At 34.6% G+C, this 19,776-nt stretch overlaps 1 protein-coding gene across 1 annotated transcript in view; it reads right to left on the reverse strand.

The window, feature by feature from the left end:
* The window catches only part of LOC149786024 (E3 ubiquitin-protein ligase rnf213-alpha-like), a 358,391-nt gene that overhangs the window by 32,901 nt on the left and 305,714 nt on the right, over nucleotides 1-19,776 (reverse strand). The window contains exons 66-69 of the mRNA XM_089978099.1: nucleotides 16,499-16,556; nucleotides 14,628-14,833; nucleotides 12,357-12,498; nucleotides 4,413-4,475 (exon numbers count right to left, since the gene is read on the reverse strand). Of these exons, the coding sequence (XP_089834225.1) occupies nucleotides 4,413-4,475; nucleotides 12,357-12,498; nucleotides 14,628-14,833; nucleotides 16,499-16,556 (469 nt within the window). The remainder of the gene's footprint in view (nucleotides 1-4,412; nucleotides 4,476-12,356; nucleotides 12,499-14,627; nucleotides 14,834-16,498; nucleotides 16,557-19,776) is intronic.

Consider the following 19,776-nt stretch of genomic DNA (forward strand, 5'->3'; position numbering starts at 1 on the left):
ATCTTTTAATGTAAGTAGATTCTGTCAGGTGAAATTTAGGCCAGTTTCCTTGAGAGTTCACCTGTCTATTGGTGTCGGAGTTAGAGTTCATGGAGTCATTTCTAAGTCCTGTCATTCTGGTTGAATTACTTTCTGGAGGTGCCATAATAATTTGCAAAAAATTTTATCACCCATGTTCCCCATTAAATGCAGAGGCAACCAGAGGGACATAGGTGTGGTTATCCAGCACACAAATGTTAAGGTTACACGAGTGGAATAATCAAGCAAAGAAACAGTATTTTCTCAAACTCTGCTTGGATTGCCTATTAGCCATTTGCCTTCTAAAACCATGTCTGCAGGACTGCGAAATAGCTAAGAAATAAGAACCAAAGATTTTGATAAAATGTGTGTATGAGGCCCGTGTGAATTAAGAACAGAATTTTGAGGTATTGATCATATGGGCATGACCAGCTGAATACTAAAACCATCTAGAATTCTACTGATGCCAATGTATTGTACTGCACTGAGTGGTTACAACAAAATGTTTCAGCTGCTCAACCACTGGGATTCTCCCCACCAACACAGGATGCAACCTCTGACAAATAGGTCATATTCTTTAGACATATTGCACAATGTGCTGGAGGCCATGTCAGAAAATATTAATCCCTGCACAGGGAATGGGAGTTTGCTGGTTGCTTGCTAGGAGATTTTGCCCCAAAATTAAAGTGTGGATAATGGATAGACAATGGTAAATTACATGAAAATACTGAAACTGATAAAGTGTGAATAGCAAATGGTCCATTAGTCAAATAAGTGTACCAAGATTCACAGTGACAGTCAAACCTGTCAACAGCAACCACCCATTGGAAATGGCCAAACTGATCTTTGTATAGCGGTGACCTCTGAATGCAGGTCAAAATTTTAAACTTAGTTCTTGAATATCATGCATCAAATACCATTAATATTAATATTATTTATAAGTAATATTTCTGGAAATTGGCTTAATTTAATATTCAAAGAATTCACCATATAAATTTATTGTTCATAAATTCTCAAGGAAAAGTGTTTTATTCATAGATTTCTCAAAGCTTTCCCTCCATCTATTTTTCATGTAGTATGTTTCTCCTTAAACAGTGTGAAACTAGCCTTATATGAGGGGTGGCCTTTCAAGAGGGGGAACACATATATAAAAGTAAAACATAGTGTTCTGCATATTTAATTTGTACTGTCTGTTGGCTATTCTCAATGACTGTATTTTACCTATATCTGTATTTTGTACCTGACCTTGTCTAAACTCAAGTTAATGGTGTAACTGACCAGTGACATTTATTTTATCAACAAGATAATACATAGCTAAAGTTTTCTCTATGATTGTGGATTAAATATTAGTAAACATGTTAACTTGAGTTTGAGTTAAATATACAGTCTTGATTCTGACCTTAGAAACTTCTGGAATACGAGTTTCCACTAAATTTTGAGTATTTTAGAAAAAGGAAATTGCAACCTAGGTCAAACAGAAGCATATATGATCTTCTTTATCTGAGAATTACTCATTCTTGCCTTAACATATGAAGTGGAATCAGTCTTATTGCTGTCTTCAATTGTTCATTTGGGTGGATTTATTTATTCAAATTATTATTATTTACTGGAATTACAAAGTGTTCATTAATATTCTTGGACTTGAACATTAATCTGGAATTATACTGAATTCAAACAAAAGCCTTTAGGATTATATTATTGTGATACATCAAAAAACTGTTAGCACATCACCTTAGACCCAGCCATCAGCACATTAGTGTGTTTGAGACTACAGGCATATCAACACATTAAATATTACAATTTACTTGGAATACCACTGTAAATCAGTTGGAACTTCATACATTTGGACTTGTGATAGAACTTTAAGGACTATTTGTGATTTAATTCATAATACTGTAAGTTCTTTTTAAATATTCACTTTGTACTCCAGGGAAATAAATTATTTGTTGTATTTAATAAAAGATTTGTTGGTTTTCATTGTTTTTCCTGTTACTTAGTTTACTTGTCCCCTCATAGAATTAAGCAGTCTAAGTTTCTTTGGGAAGGCGGGGAGCAGAAAGTGTATTTCTGTTATAAATAATCAATAAGACAGGGGGTCTGGAAGAGATCTGTATCCAGTGGAGGACAGAGGGAATTCTCTGATGTTCAGCGAGCTAGGGCTTGGAAAGGCACAAAGGTATTGTCTCACTTGCATGCAATGTATATTTATTGATGTAAGACTGTAATTATTGTTGAATTTATTCATTTTTAAATTCATACTTTAATTTTCCTTGACTTCAGAAATAATAAGCACTTGCTTTAGGATTCATGTTGCGAGAATGTCTTATAATATTTCATTATGTGAATGAGTTTAGGTTTAGAGGTTTGCTATGTAAAACAAATCATGTGTCCTAAAGATTTCATACATTTCTTCTGAATATGAACAGTCAGAAATTCATTTACAGTGGTCCCCCTCTTGAACAGCCCCCAGTGACCAGCAGCCACCTGCTTCTTACGGCCAGGATCCCTAGGTACCAATGAGTTTGTGTTCAAAAGTAGCCCTCAAGATTGGTCACCCCTCTAACATGACCAGTGGCCATCATATTGGTACAAAAATGTAAAATATTCCCCTCACAAGTGGCCACTTTTTATTTCAAATGTGTCAAGAACCAATAATTAATTCATATCGTAAGGTAAGTAATCAGATTACTACTAATGTCTCCTGATGTCAGGTTTCCATTACTGAAAGAAGTGTTGACTAAAGTACATATAACACTAAGATTAATATTATATTATTGTCTATAAGAGCCAACATTTACAAGAAATGGGCTCAACAATGTTGTGATAGAGTTTTGGGCCTCACACATCTGTTGAGTTCTACTCTTTGGTGATTACGACCAGATGTAATTGTGAAGATCATAACATGGTCAGCATCGGCTAAAAATAGATTTGGTGGATTAACACACACAGAGAAATTAACCTTGAATAAAACAGGGTACCAGACAAAGACCAAAAAATCATGCTACAATACATCTATCACCTCCTTTAAAAAGAAGGCATTTCATCTACTCTACAAAAGTTTTGTCTGCATAATTAAATTGCATACAGTTAGCAACATCTGAATAAATCATTACCAATATGTCATCACGTAAATGGAGACATATTACTTTAGAAGAAAGTCGGTTATTGTACTAATCGACATCAGGCGTGGGGAGGGGGGACTTGCAGAACAATTTTATGTAGAAAAGACTCGAATAAACAACATTGTAACTGATAAAGAGATTATTCAGCAGCAGTGGGAAAATGGAGCAAATGGAAAGAGAATTATGTATGTACCAAATATTTTTGAATGGTTTTGCATTAAATTTTTGGTCACAGCAGGGCAATAAGAATATCAAAGAGGGTTAATTATGTGAAGTCCTTGGTAGGAATGCGAGAGCACTAGAAAAGACAAAATTTATGATTAATAGAATTGTGAATCAATATCAGGTGGCAAATAACCATAGCTAGTTCTGTTGATTTTTTTATACATGAGATCTGAGGCAAACTGGAGAAGACATATCTGACATGCATTTATGTTGGGTGTTATATTTTACTTTTTCAAGGGAAAGAAAATAGCTCTACACACCTGACTGCACAGTGGAAAAGAGGGTGCAGTCTGCAACTAAGAGGTCGATGACCCGAAGAAGCTAATAGTTAAGGGAGTGAGAGAATGTAAGAGATGGAAATGCTGACCAATCTCCAGCAGTTATTTGGAAAAGACAGGAAGCACTTGCTATGCTGTCATGCCAGGCAATCTCAGTTCAACCATATGATGATATTTGTTCGATCAGTAACACAATGGCTAAATGAAATTCACATAGTTTTGTAACTCTTTTTCTGAGAGAAAGCAAATAATTCACATGTCATTTTTATTTATGTAACTGATTGAAGTGTTGTATTTTCCATATGGTGGCTCTTGTTATTCTATTCTATATTTCTGCTAAGTTCTCTGTTATTCCATCCCTTAATTTCATATTTTGTTTTATTAATTACTCAATCCAGGCAATAACACTGTGGTTGATCTCACAAAATGCTCACTGTTTACAAGTGAAGTGAGCTTGTCACATGATTGACTGGTTAGAGTTTGGTATCTTTTCTAATGTATGTTATAATCTAACAGAGTGGCCATGACGACTAACAGAACAGTTTTATTTTATGGCAACCAGACATGTGCTGACTTGAACTGAACAATACTGTGCTTCTCAGCTGTGAGCTTTTGTCATCTTGACAGTTACTGATGGTAACAATAGTTTGTAACCAAGGTGACAAAACCTGACATCTAAGGTAAACAGAAGATAAACCATATGTTTCCATACTGCTTGGTTACTGCTATTTTAGAAGTTAGATATAATAAGTACCTATTTCCATCTTACCCAAATTTTCTTTTATAAGGTCCCAGACCGCTGCATACTCATTCAACAATCTTGATAATTCATCTGAAAAAAGGAGAATTTAATTTTACAAAGGAATCAGAATAATTTCTAATAAATTACTTTCTACATCAGTTCACAAAAGGCACTCAATACAGTGAAAACCTCCTATAACATGATGGTCAGGATCCACATGAGTTCTCAAGAGGACCTGGTGCATTATTTTTGGTAATAAGTCACTTTGCATAAACCTGGCGTCATTGAAAGAAAAACTGTTTCTGACAATGGAAAGACTCTAATATGAAGAATGAAATTTGTCCTGAATATGAATCCCACATTTGCAGATGTGACTGGTTTTTGCCTGCAAATCAGAATACAGTATATTTTATTAGCATCAATGAGGGTAACAAAATCATCCTATTACAACATGCACATAATCGGTTTTCAGATTCCTTCATCACAAATTATAAATTCTCTCCTTTGGTATGGCTAATGTACTCTTTCCACCAATAACAATGGATTTAATGGTGTTAAATGACCTCTTGGAAATATATCTGATCTACTCAATTAGTGTAACCAATTCATTTAAGATAAACAAGTTGGAATGAGCAAGTTGGGTGACCGAGTGTTTATAGACATGCAAGAAGAATAACTAGAGTTGCATTAATGAGAGTACCAGACAAGAGTGTGATGGAAAATTTATTTAAAAAATGTAAATAACCCTTAAAATACTAATGAGACAAGTCCATCTTTTTGCCAGACACGATGTCTAGTTATGATTCCAAGGCTTACCAAGTTTCCGGATGGGCTCAAGAGATGACAGTAAATAAAAGTGTGACAGATGGATGGAGCTACAAGCTGACTCTTAATATATTCCCTTCCTACCAACTTTATTTGCAAAGGGGGGGGGGATATAACAAAACTCCTAGTTATTTGTACTACATTTAAGAACAGAGTCTACTTTTGTCTATCTGATGAGGAGCACTGCATTTATCTTTATTAAATAAACCTGTCAGAGACACAAATATTGCCTATGGGCTTTGTACTGTACGTACACATGTGTACAAGTTTATTAGAATGATCTCTAACTGGACCTAATTTTCCAGCAGTGGTCATTTACTCATTTAAAATTTATATATTCTGGTATACAGAACAGCTCATGTGTATTGTCAGAACTCCACACAATGCAGTGGGGGTGGAGAGAGAGAGTGGAGAGGATTAAGAAAAAAGACTCCCCATCTCTCCACATGGCCTGAGAGACTTGCTGCAGCAGCTTGCAGAGAAATGCTCTGCACACCATGCTTTCTTGCGGAGTCCTCAAGGATGACCACCATGGAGTGGACATGGTATCTATCAAATGGTTTACTGTATGACTCTGCAAGTTTTGCTCTTAACAGGTTTATGGAGAGTGAGAGAGAGAGAGAGAGAGATAGAGAGAGAGGCCAATTTATCTACATCACGTATAAGATGATAATACACATTTCCTAGTTTGTGTGAAGATTATTTATAATAATAATAATAACAATAATAATAATAAAAATAATAATGACCTTATTTAAAGAGGGTAACACAATTAGCTAAAAACTAATCTACCTTGAGGCCCTCATACAAAGGAATTTATTTATTTTAGCTGCATCTCTGAAGCCACTGGATATATTGAGTTTGGAAGAAGGAAACAGAGTGGGCATTTCTAATCTCAACTGGAATACTATTCCAGAGCAGAGTTCCAGAGTACTGGAAACGTTTTTTAAAATAACTCCTTATTTGGTTTGGGAATTTTATACAGTTTGGTAGACATGGATTGCATGTGGGGAGTATTACTAGGTAGCCTATACTGGAATAGTGATTGTAAATATTCAGGAGCACTATTATGGGATATCCTGTACATTACTTTGGCTTTTCTCAAACAGATTCAGTCTTTAATAGGTAATATTTTTAACCTACCAGCTAAATTTTCCTTGCTTTCTTTCTGGATTGATATTAGCCCTTATGCTATTTTTTGAAGATGTGCCAGCTTTGCTATGTTTTTATCATTTGAATTACCCCATACTGTATTATAGTAGTCTAAATAGGGTTCTATGTAACTGTTATAGATAATGCCTCGATAACTGTACTAATACTACGTACTTTTTTCATTTACAAAAGGCCAATTGACACCTTTTGCAATAAGTTATTGCTTTTACTTCATTCAAAGAAATCTGAACAAACTTATGCACAGACTTGACAAGACCTTGTTGATCTTTTCTTGAACAGTGCAAAGTTATGCTACTGTTTAAACAAGAAAAGTAATCCTCTGAGGTATGTACATTTAAATTCCTGATGACAGCTGCTTGTTTAAAACAGCCCACCCACCCCCAAAAAAGGAATTTACACTTAAATGTGAAACATGTTTAGTCCTTGAAAAGTAATGACCCATTCATGAAGATGAATATATATGTATGCAGCTACAAACTTTAGTTCAATTCTGACTGCATTTATATTGTATGGGACATATCATTTAATTTGTTGTTCTTTCCAACAAGGGAATTTTTTTATTCTTTCATTCATCACAAGATAAAATTGATTCAAATAATATAACCCTTTGGAAACTTAAATGGTCTTTCCCTAATACAGAGTTAGCATGAGTGCATGTTCTGCAGAAATAAAGATAGTGATGACTGTAAACACTGTTATAAAATGAACACCAGGAGACAATGTCAATTTAAGTGTGGGAAAGGCATCTTTCTAACACAAAGCCATCTAACTTGGCACATTATAGTTTACAGCTTAAATTATGGTTCTGCCATCAACAGTAGAAGCTGGTAATCATTCTAAATTAATCTGAGCTCTGCATATGGTTTAAACAAATAATGTAAAAAATTGTTAAATCTTAAATGTTCAACAAATTTAAACATTCTTCATGGTTGTATCCACATGTGTCTTATGATTTGATCGTTCTTGTAAGGAAATATGTAATACAAAATTGTTATCATGATAGAAAAAACTAATCAGTCATATGCAAATGATGCATCAATGACATAATCATAATACAGATATAAGAGGTTTAATTATTTCAATGCAGTTTCCTGTTTGTAACTATTAATGTTTGGCTATTGAGACAAAAAAATAAAACTTGCAAACAAATTTTCAATAGTATTTAGCCAATTTCTGAACTTTGTATACTGCTTTGCAGCTAAAATGGATTCAGTGGAAGACATGTGAGTGATAACTCATCTGTCGCTTTCTCTTGATGGATTCATAAAATGATAGCTGTCAAATTCACATTTCTCTAACATGATGTAATGACTTCATACCAAAAAAAAGACCTATCAGTAGCAGTAATGCTGAGTTTGGTCTATACATTTATCTCATGTTGGTTAAGTGCTTTCTAATGCTTATATAGAAATCCTATACTTAACATGAAACAAAAAATTCAGAAAATAGTGATGGACCTATTTTGAGTACAACTGGTGCAATGAATCTTTTTTTTTTAAAAATCTCTCAGTACTTTTGTTATCGGACGCATTCATTTCCTTATTTCTGTTGCAGTTTGTGCAATATACTTGATTTAGTATCAAATGAAATTCCGAATTATTGCACTCTGTGCTGAAAGAACAAAAAGAGACATCAAACAATTTACAACAAAATCTCATTCATATTTCATGTGAAATGATATTGCACAAGTTTTGATAGTTACCCCATGCATGAGCATGGCCTGATCAGGTCAAGTGTGTGTGTGTGTGTGTTTTTGTGTATGGGGGATTGATTGGTACATAAATCTACATGTACAACAAACTGGCAAATGAAGTGTACATAGAGTACAAGTACTCACTAAATCTTATTGTATTCACGAAAGCAATTCCATCAAAAATGTGCATGGTGAAGCATTATTTGTGTTTTATGAAACATTCATATTTACTTGTCCAAAGGATCTGATCTGTGACTGACAATAAATACACAAATCAAGCACTGAGTTTCTAAAAAGTAACTTTGTATACTGGCTTGAAAAATATTTAAAGCTAAAATTGATACAGAAGGTCAAGGGTACTGTAATGTACATGAGATGACCAATTCAAAAGGTGTGTTTAACAAAGTTTGGAAGTAAGCCATTCAATTTCATGGGCAGAGTGATCGCCACAAAAACAGTGATCTCAACAACAACAAAAGACAGTTGAGTCATTCTCTAAAAGTCAAAGGAAAACCTATATTGCTTATAACTATGATTTTGAACTACTACAGAATAAAAACAGGTAGTATAGTTATTATAAATCCCTGTATTGTATTTCAATATGTTGACCATTTTTACATGATTTCGGAACATGTCTAATTATAACAGTGTGCATGCCTGCGTAATAGCTTGTATTATGTGTCACATTGAATGGTTATGTTTGAAACTGGGACTTGCAGAAATTGCTCCAATTTCAGAAAACCAAATCTTCATGAGCAGTAGCCTTTGATAGTATTTGAGGTATATTTGATAGTATGTGGGTCATATTTGATAGTATGTAGGGTATATTTGATAGTATGTGAGGTATATTTGATCATGTGTGGGTCATATTTGATAGTATGTGGGGCATATTTGATAGTATGTGGGGCATATTTGATCATATGTGGGGCATATTTGATAGTATGTGGGGCATATTTGATCATATGTGGGGCATATTTGATAGTATGTGGTGCATATTTGATAATATGTGGGGCATATTTGATCATATGTGGGGCATATTTGATAGTACACCTCTCCCTCAATAACTCATGCACAACGGGGTCCACAAACATAGACCGCACTATAAGCAAGGCGCGAGTTACTGAGGGAGCTCCAAAAATTGAAAACAAATCGCTTTGACATCGAGAAAACCGTGGGGAGGGGGCAGCGTTAGGGAACTGGGCTGTTTAATGACTGAATCCTCATTTTACAATCACACTGATAATAATTTTTAATAATGTGCTTTTTCTAATGAAGTTGTTCGTTATTCTGTTTAAATAACATTTTTTTCTCAAAATATCCAACATATGAAAGATCGTTCCAACTGGTTTGAACAACCGTCAAGTGTATGCAAAAAATCTGTGTATTACATCACTGCTTTTTGTTTTCTTGATGAGTCTGGTTCCCGTAGTGGTATTTAATAGTATCTTGCCAAATCGGTAGTCCACAATTTGGGAACTAGATTAACTGTTGATACACCACCAAACAAGATCCCTTTTTTTCTTCAAAAACACGCAACTATTATTTTGTGACACATCTACATCGAAACTCAATTTTGTATTGTTCAATCAGTACAATGTTAATGTCGTAATTTCATTAGAAGTAATAATGAAATTTCTTATCATCCCTGAGGATATCTCTAAATGCCAGTTCAAGAGTTCTCTGAAACTCGCTTGCCCACAATGGTCCATATCTGTGAAATCAAGCTCTTTATTTTACGAAGTATTCATTTCGCTTTGCTGCCTTGTTATCTTTGATGAGTTATGATAGAGTCAGTTAATTTAAGTAGTTTCTGTTACATACATAATAACGTTAATTACAGTGTTCGATTGATCAAATGAAGTGAATTCACCCGACAATGCAACTGAGGCCGCTAGATTTTAAGTTAGTCCGATTTTGCGCCTTTTAAATTTTCTTTTATTTCACCTCTTTTTTTTAAATTCAAAAGACATAATTAATGTGATAATATAAAGGAGGTCAGCTTTTAATTCAGTGCAACAATACAACAAATACTTCCACAAGTCAGTTATCAAAACACAGTCGGCACTTAATTAGGTTCTCAGAGAAACACTTGCGGACATAGCTGTTATGGTAGATTGACGCATTTTACGTTTAATTACAAGAGAACACATTGCACTTATGATGATTACACTTAAAAGGAACTAAAAGATGGAACCAGAACACAAATTTCAGTTGATAAAAAATTTATTTAATTTGTATTTATTTAATAAGTACTGCCTCCACTCGGCGTAAGTGACATTTTCATTGATCGAAATTTCCTTACATATCGTTAATTGCGGTGTACTAAGAAAATGTAAAAAATTGTATGAGTTATTTTTAAGTTTGACATTTCATAGTGTTGATTAAAATTTCCAGGTTCTATCTACCATTTTCAATGATAAAATGAGCAATACATGTTTCCATTACCAATTTTGATCGCGATTTTCTTAAAGTTCAACAATTAGGGATACATTTTTGGGGTATTTTCAGGTTAAAAAATGGGATCCATGCCTGACACTGCATTATAAGCGGGTTCACGAGTTATCAGGGCACAAGTTATTGAGGGAGTGGTGTATGTGGGGCATACTTTATAGTATGTGGGGCATATTTGATAGTATGTGAGGCATATAATTATATTTCTTTGCAGAGATCTCTTAACATGGGCCAGACATGACCCAGTCTGGACAGGGATGAAATACCTGTGACTGTGGCTGTTTGGCTCTGCTGAGTTTTTCCTGGGCAGATCTATCACTAGATCGAGTAGATTGATGACCCACCTGAGAAGGGCTATCAGAACCAGTTCGCAGTTCTGACCTCTTAATTTCTGTCTTACTGTTTGGTAGAAGGATCGGGGTGGGGGCATGTGGCAAAGGCCCCAAACCCCTCCCAACTGATTGATAGTGTATCCACAGCCATGGCTTAAGGGTCCAGGACCAATGAAATCAAATTTGGGCAGTTTGTGATTCCACTTGGTTGCAAAAAAAGGTCTATCATCAGATGTCCCCATTTGGTACAAAGGATCTGGCCATTTCTTGATAGCAGAGTTGGCCAGGACATTAAGCCTGCTGTGAATGTGTCTGATTTGAACAGTTATATTTATCAAAAACCTATTACATCTGACTTGTCATTCAGTAAAAAACCAATTAATTGTTATTAAATTCATTTCATGCATTAACCATGTTCAGCTGAATTTGTCTGCATAATAAATTCTCATGATTTACAATGATTTGCCTTTTTACCTTACAATGCTTCTGTTACAAGATACACTCTAAACATCCTGTGGGTCCCTTAATGAATGAAAAGTTAAATGAAATTGGAAAATTAAATTGTACTGACCAAACTGAAGAATGATGATAATTTCTTTGAACCTGTAGTACCCTTAGGGATCATATGCTCACCCACCCTTCCTGTCTCTCATCTTGTCTCCTGTGACCTCTTTAAAGACTATGCATGTACTCATGTGATCCCTAATGTACTCATGTGATCCCTAATGTACTCATGTGATTCCTAATGTACTCATGTGATCCCTAATGTACTCATGTGATTCCTAATGTACTCATGTGATCCCTAATGTACTCGTGTGATTCCTAATGTACTCCAAATAAAAGGGTTCTGCAGAACACTATCTAGTCTTTATTTAGGTGTATGGACTTGCAAAAAATTACTTTTGTGTGTGTGTGTGTGTGATTGGATTTTTAATGTAGTTTTTAAAAAAATTCAGTCATATCGCTATGATGTCTGCAGTGTGACAGTTTATAGTGATGTCTAGCACTGGGGCATCACGTTGCAGACGTGTAGCATGATGTCCCACCCAGTCACATTATCCTGACACTAGGCCGACCAGTCCTAACACTAGCCTCTTAATGCTGAGCACCAAGTGAGGAAGCTGTTAGTACCATTTTTGTAAGTCTTTGGTATGACTCGGCCAGGGATCCAATCCACAACCTCCCACATATGAGGTGGATGCTCTAACCACTAGGCCACCAGAGTGTTAAAAAAAACAACTTTTACATTGAGACTGAGTTGATCTTGCTACAGCCACTGGATGACATCACTGTCATTTTTCTTCAATAACAATGGTTGTATCAAATGTTTTGTCTCATCCTTGTTTAAATTTACAGGTTTTACATAGAAACTTTAATGCCACAACCAAAGATTACATTATCTTATGTCTAGCATTTTTTTCCAAAACAGGTGAGACACAATTTATTTAATTTTGTATGTACTGCACAATTATTGTATTCTGATTGCATGGTACAAACCTCCATCAGACTGTTTTCTGAGCATCTCCACTGTAATCGTGGAGGCTTCAGTACGATCCAGCTTTCTTTGATATTTCTGGAACAGGATTCTCTGCAACTTCAAGATGCTGGGAAGGTAGCGAATTGCTCGCAGATGGTGCTCCTTTAATATAATGTAAAACAAATCAATGACCTTAAAACTTCAATTGGGTTCTGGCTTGATATTTTTATATCTTAAATTATTTGACAAGTTTTAACAATATGCTCTATATATTCTAAAAGGTTAAGATAGCATTGCTGAGCTGTATCATGATTGCAGAAAAGCACAGAAGTTTGCAGAAAATTACCGACATCTACAGTTGTTATTTATAATCCTTTGCATATACTGAATTTTTGAATTCATATATATATATATATACACACACACATATATATATATAGAAAACCATTCAAATTCAAGGACATTCTGAAGGTTGTATGAACCATGCACAGGTTGGAAAATAAATTTGCATAAATTGAGATATAGATAATTTATGTCCTTTATCAAGTTACTGAAAATCAAGTTTTCTAATTTTGAGTTCCATTTAATATTTTGCTCAAGATATGTTTAACAGCTATGGGTCCAGGACAAATTTTGTGGCCTAAGACCTGTTTACCCTAAGAAATATCTATCAGTAGTTTCACAAAGTCCTGTCTGTAATTTTAGTCACCTGACTGCAATTTGTCATCCCAACATTGTCACCTGGTCCCACATAACAGTTCTGAAGAACTCACAATGTACTGTATGCATGTGGCTATTTATAGATATCAAATCTCATAGCTGTCAACCCCTGAGTACAAAAACACAGACTGCTAATGAAAAAATACTGATTTTCAGGAACAAATACTGACTTTTAAAACTGTAAAGGATATGTAACTATTTACAACATCTGCAACAATCAATAAATTAGGACAGTATCTTACTTAATTATTTAATGTCAAAGTTGTATGTGTTGCACTCTTGCATATTTTGAATGGGGAACCCTGTTCCATTTGGGTGCCCATTTAGAAGGTACAAGAGTGCAACACACACTCAGACACGGGCTGTTTATAGGAGCCTTTTCTATACCTTGTTTTATTTTTTTTCCATTCATTATTGATTCAATGTACCACTTTTCATTGATGATCTGAATTATGTGTGATTTTCTTTCTGAACTGCTTTTGTTCTAGATACGAGTAATCCTTTGCAATTTTACTGTCTGGAAATTGTGTGTGAAATAAATCATCTTTAATACTAGTAACTGAAAGAGGAAGATTCATTTATAAAAGAAATTTGGTAAACTAAACTTGGATCAAATTACATCAAGGTTCTCTTTGGTATTTATAAACGTTGTCAGTTCAGGCTCTCGAGTTGTTGATGATGAAGCAGCGAGCTGATTTTTATTAGCTTTTTCATGCTGTTTTATGACATGGGTGCCTCCATGCCCAGTAATGAAGTCACATTACACAATTTGCCAAATGTAAAGTTTTCTCCGTTACTAGATAGTTTTACAAATCTAAACAAGATGGTACAACTGTTCTTCCAGTTCTGTTTTCTTTTCTTTGCTGGAGAAAATTCTGAATCTTCTTGACTTTCGACATGATTAGAAGCTGAATATCACAAAGATGAGATACAGTGATAGCGGCAACTGTTTGCTCAATCCAATATGTCAGTTAAAGACAGGCATGGTAGCCTCGATTTCAAATGAACCAATTATATTTTAGAACTCTATTCATATATACATGCAATACATTTCTGTGAGAATGGAACCAAGTGCCCATCCAAAATATAGATAATTGTGAGGAAATTTTTAATTAAACTTCTTATTAAAAAGCAGATTTTTAACAAGAAAAATGTGCACTTGTATTCGGGAAAAATATGGGAAAAATATTTGAAAAACAGGACACCTGGCAGCTATGAAATCCTATAATAAGCTGGCCCTTCCCCTCCGCCTTCCACACCAACCTTATCACAACACTAAACTTTAGGCGTGACATGTGATATAAATCATATGGATGCAATGAACTGATTCTTACAGAGAATTCTCATGAACTCTTTGACAGAGCTTATGAGTCTATCAGAACTCTGGCATGCTACATATTTGCAGAAAAAGACTTTGCACATAAAATCAACTGCTCAAACATCTGTACAATTTTCCAAAGAACTATGGTGAAAACAGCATTACATAACTCTATAAGCTCCTGTATTACAAACGACTTTTAACTCTTTCATTTACTTACACTTTTCCTAAAATTGGCAAGAAAATAAAATACCTCTTTTAGGAAGAGCTGTAGAACCTTATGTAGTCCTTGATGTTTCTCTTTGGCCATCATCTGAACTTCAAACTCATGACGTAGGTGGTCCATGGTGATCCGTGATCGGAACTGCCACATAGAGGGAATTTCCTGCAGCATTTCAAGAGGAATGTTTTCCTGTGGTTGGGCAATCTCATACAGAAGGCATAGGAGTGGATCTGAACCTGTAATTTATTGTATTGGAATCATGATAAGATACAAATTAAGACTGGATAAAATGATGTTTGACTTGTATTGGGATATCTGATACAAATGGCATAGGAGTGGATCTGAACCTGTAATAGAATCATGCCAACACACAAATTAAAATTGAATGAAATGGCAAATCCATTTTGAAAACTTACAGTAAAAGGGTATGCTCTTGCCTTTTCACATTTACAAAATTTAAATCTTTTTCTCCCTAGAAGAACATTAGGGAACAAATTAAAAGTTTTAAACAGTTATTATGATTATGTGCAAAAACTTAAAATCTTAACGGTGTATAGATTTTTTTTGCCTGTGACAAACACAAAATTATTCACTTACATGCTGTGCCTCATTAAAAACTTTTTGATAGGATAGGATCAAATAATCGCCATTATAGCTCAACAAGAGAATGAATAGTGTATTAATAAATACACAAATCCCAAATTATTTCTTGAGAAATGATACTTTACTGTGTGTGTCAACAAAATCATGAAGCAGTAAATTTTAGGGGCTGGGGTTCTACTTTTCCAACTTTTTCCTCTTCTTTATACATGTGATAATTTGTAATTTCCTAGTATTAATCATGATAAACAAATTAAAAAGATGAATGGACGAATACAAATTTCTAATGAAGAATTAAAACTTATAGGTTTGGGAGTTAGCTCATGCATGCTTTTTCTAGTTTTTTCCATTAAATTTTTCTCAGAAAATGGAAAGATTTATAGCCTTGTAATATATATGTGACTTAGGTGACTGGTTGTAATATATATGTGACTTAGGTGACTGGTTGTAATATATATGTGACTTAGGTGACTGATTGTAATATATATGTGACTTAGGTGACTGGTTGTTATATATATGTGACTTAGGTGGCACTATACAGTTTCGCATTTTGCATAGGGTTAGGATTTTAAAGAAAAAGAATTTCCCTGGCTTTCCTCAATGGTTATACTGGCTATTTAAAAAAGACCTTATATATCTTAGGTATAAAGAAAAGAACCTTTAATTCCCTTTATTTTGATGTATGATTGATGGGTGTACTATGGGTTATAGAGTATACAGCTTGGCCTTACTTCAAATGTGAACCTTTCAAAAAAGTGCTAGCTCTACTTGGTCATTTTCACTTCCTGAACTTCAGAGGTAAATTGTATAAAAAAAGAGCTGATAACTTTTTTTACATTTTACATATTTGGTAATTCATTCATTGCACATCCAGAAGCTGGTATTGTCTAGTCTGGCAAAATTCATTTTCCCTATTTTAATAGCTGCTATGTATAGTGTACTTTAGACTAATTCAGGCTGATTTTTTAACACAAGGGAGCAGTCATTTTAGTTAGCAGTGTGCTTAAATCATGTAAAATTTCCAAAAGTACAATATCCAAAGAAATATCATCCACATTACATTACTGTAGCATATAGGTATGCCAACATTCTCTCCATTGTGCATGTTTTAAATGCAAACTACTTCACCTTACATATGTCACTCTCTCTAAAGTACATATTAATTGGTGAGCGCCCCCTTAGGTGACTGGTTGTAATATATGACTTAGGTGACTGGTTGTGTTTTCTTTTCAGAAAAAAAGCACAAAACAACAGAAAAAGAAGGATATGAAGAAAAGAAAAAAACATAAACCAACATTTACCTAGTCTTTTGTCCTGGGCTAGTTGATGGTTGTATTTCTTCAATAGAGTTTCCATGTTCTATGAAATAAAACAAGACAAAGCTTATGAATTCTTCCATCAACAGAGATTTCTATATAAAAAAATCCATTGATTTACAATAGCTTCAGAGAATCTGTCCCATCTAAATTGAACTAAACATAAACTGAAAAGTGAAATAATGATTAACTGAAGATTAACTTAAGACTTGTCATTCAATCTGGACCTCCACAATGCAGAAATGAAATGCAATAGCCAATCTATTTTTGTGAGTGACCTTGACTTTTTAGCTATTGTTCCAAAATCAAATGGGTTCTTCCTGGGGCTAAGGATACTGTAGCATATTTTGTTGAATTCTGCTGCCTAGAATATAAGTTATCATCTAGAAAAGAAATGCACTGGCAAATCTTTTTTTTTATAGCAACAGTGACTTAGATCTTGAAGCCATTAGCCAACAAATCAACAAGGTTCTTCCTTGTGCTAATGGGAAAACATGTACCAAGTTGTGTTGAAATCTATTCAGAAACTGGGCAACTGATAGATGACAGTAAAGTATAATACCCTGCAATTTTCATTGGTGGCATACAAGTTATAAAAAATATTGACTCATAATTCATTTCATTAACTTCCTTACTCTTATCTGAAATACTGGCTGAGAATGACAAGCAGCATGAGCAAGGCTCAAATATGGCTTATACAGCTGACATGGGCTATGGTGATAATCTCACTGATCTCAATGAATCTATACTATACAGCTGACATGGGCTATGGTGATAATCTCACTGATCTCAATGAATCTATACTATACAGCTGACATGGGCTATAGTGATAATCTCACTGATATCAGTGAATCTATACCATACAGCTGACATGGGCTATGGTGATAATCTCACTGATCTCAATGAATCTATACTATACAGCTGACATGGGCTATAGTGATAATCTCACTGATATCAGTGAATCTATACCATACAGCTGACATGGGCTATGGTGATAATCTCACTGATCTCAATGAATCTATACTATACAGCTGACATGGGCTATGGTGATAATCTCACTGATCTCAATGAATCTATACTATACAGCTGACATGGGCTATGGTGATAATCTCACTGATATCAGTGAATCTATACTATACAGCTGACATGGGCTATGGTGATAATCTCACTGATCTCAATGAATCTATACTGTACAGCTGACATGGGCTATGGTGATAATCTCACTGATATCAGTGAATCTATACTACTCAATATGCATTGTCTATTATTTTATGCAACTAATCTAGCACAAAATGACCATGTAAATCACTTCGGCACTAAATACTGGCCTATGGTTTGAAACTACATAAATACTATTATTGAGTATTATTCTTGTGTTTTCATTTACTTTGATAAGTACAACATTACTATCCTTGTGAGCTGCAAATGACATGAATTCAGTCATAGAAAATAATAATCTTTAGATGAAGCGGAAGCTTCTGTCTACACATCACACAACAACGTTGATAAAAGCAATCAGGACTGAGTGCAGGTTTCCACAACATGAGACCAGGCAATCCATAAAAGTATGATTACAATATAAGACAAGTAAGCACCCCTACCCATGATACTAGTGCAGGGCTCATACAGTGGTCACCTCTGCAGCAGGAAAGTGGCCTTATAAGAGGAATGGCCTCCTCTCTAGAGGGGGATCACACAGATAAAAGTCATAATTAAACATAAAGAAAGGAGTAATTAATTTTAAATATTTAATAATTTCATTTAAATATTACATGTATGTTATGGAATCAGTGAGATAAAACTTGCATTAATGTTATTTAATGTAATAAAGAATTTTCATTAATCATGGTGTGAAACCATTTAAAAACTGTCAGTAAAACCATCCTAGTACTGATATTAGTACCCCTAACTCATGTATCAAGGTTATGATATTGTAGCTGTCTCCATTCATTCCATTTTCTCACTCATACTGATGTGTAACGTGCTACCATCCAATATTTGTCAGGTCAGGATCGATGGATGGATGGAAGACATGAAGGAGGAATGAATGAATAGACAAGGAAGCTATAAACTGGGTGACATGTTTTAAATGGGACTAATAATCTATGACTTCAGTAATTATGGGGAAGGCAAGCAAAGACAAAAATGTCTCAAATTTCTATTGGATTTATTAAACTGAAGAGATATGCTGGAGTGTATTTGGTAGAATATCATGTAGTCAGATCTCCAAAAGAGAAAGTTCCCTTTACTGATACAATTTATTACTAATATATAATAAAAGGACAAGTTAATATTCAATTGGGTTTATATCCTTTACCTTAGCAACAGCTTTGCAATGCTGAGTCATGTACATGTGCCTACCCAATGCATAATAAATGAGATGTTAAATTTTATCTTGTACATCATATGAGGCATTATTTAAATCTTTCTGGCATCAAATTTCTCAGCAGTGATTACGAGACTCTCCCTCTTTTCATTAGTCATTGCTTTCATTTTTCCTTTAAAATAAAAATGTCTGACAGCATTCTGCACTTTTTGAAGAAACATATTCCTTCACTGGCAGATCACTGTCAAGCTAATTTGCATCCATTAGACGAAATGTTCTGTGTTTACAAAGGAAGTGAGCTTGTTGCATGATCAACTGGTTAGTATGTTACTTGACCAAATCATTGTATAATCTAACAGAGAGAATCCATGGATAACATACCATTTTAACTTTAGGATGTCACGCTGACTTGAGCTGAAGAATCCTGTGCTTCTCAGCTGTTAGCTATTAATAATTAACTGTTGGAAATAATAGCCAGTAATTATCAAAGTAACAAAAACTGACATTAAAGGGACACACAGCAGTAAAAGATAATTCAAATACTTGCCACTTTGCATGGATTAAAGTTAGATACATTACTGGCATGTTGGAATAAATGACAAATGTGCTGAATTTATAAATTGCTAAACATTCATGACATTATATATCTCTGACCTGTGATATGTTTCCATCTGTGACAGGCAAATTTGAAATATTTGCACTAATATGCTGGCTGTGTTGGAGGTGTGACCCTTCTAGAGGGGTACTTTTAAACACAAATTGACTGGTACCAATAGATTCTGGCTGTAAAAGCAGGTTGCCACTAGTCAGGGTGGGATGGGGTGGGGGCCCTTCAAATGGGGGATCACTGTATACTATTATAGCTACTGAAACCATCTATGCTGATCCTAAAATAAAATTCTCTCTCTCACAGACAAAAACATAGACACACGCTTCC

This window comes from Sinohyriopsis cumingii, chromosome 12 (assembly GCF_028554795.1).
Source record: "Sinohyriopsis cumingii isolate HCF-2022 chromosome 12, ASM2855479v2, whole genome shotgun sequence".
In the NCBI taxonomy this organism is placed as follows: domain Eukaryota; kingdom Metazoa; phylum Mollusca; class Bivalvia; order Unionida; family Unionidae; genus Sinohyriopsis; species Sinohyriopsis cumingii.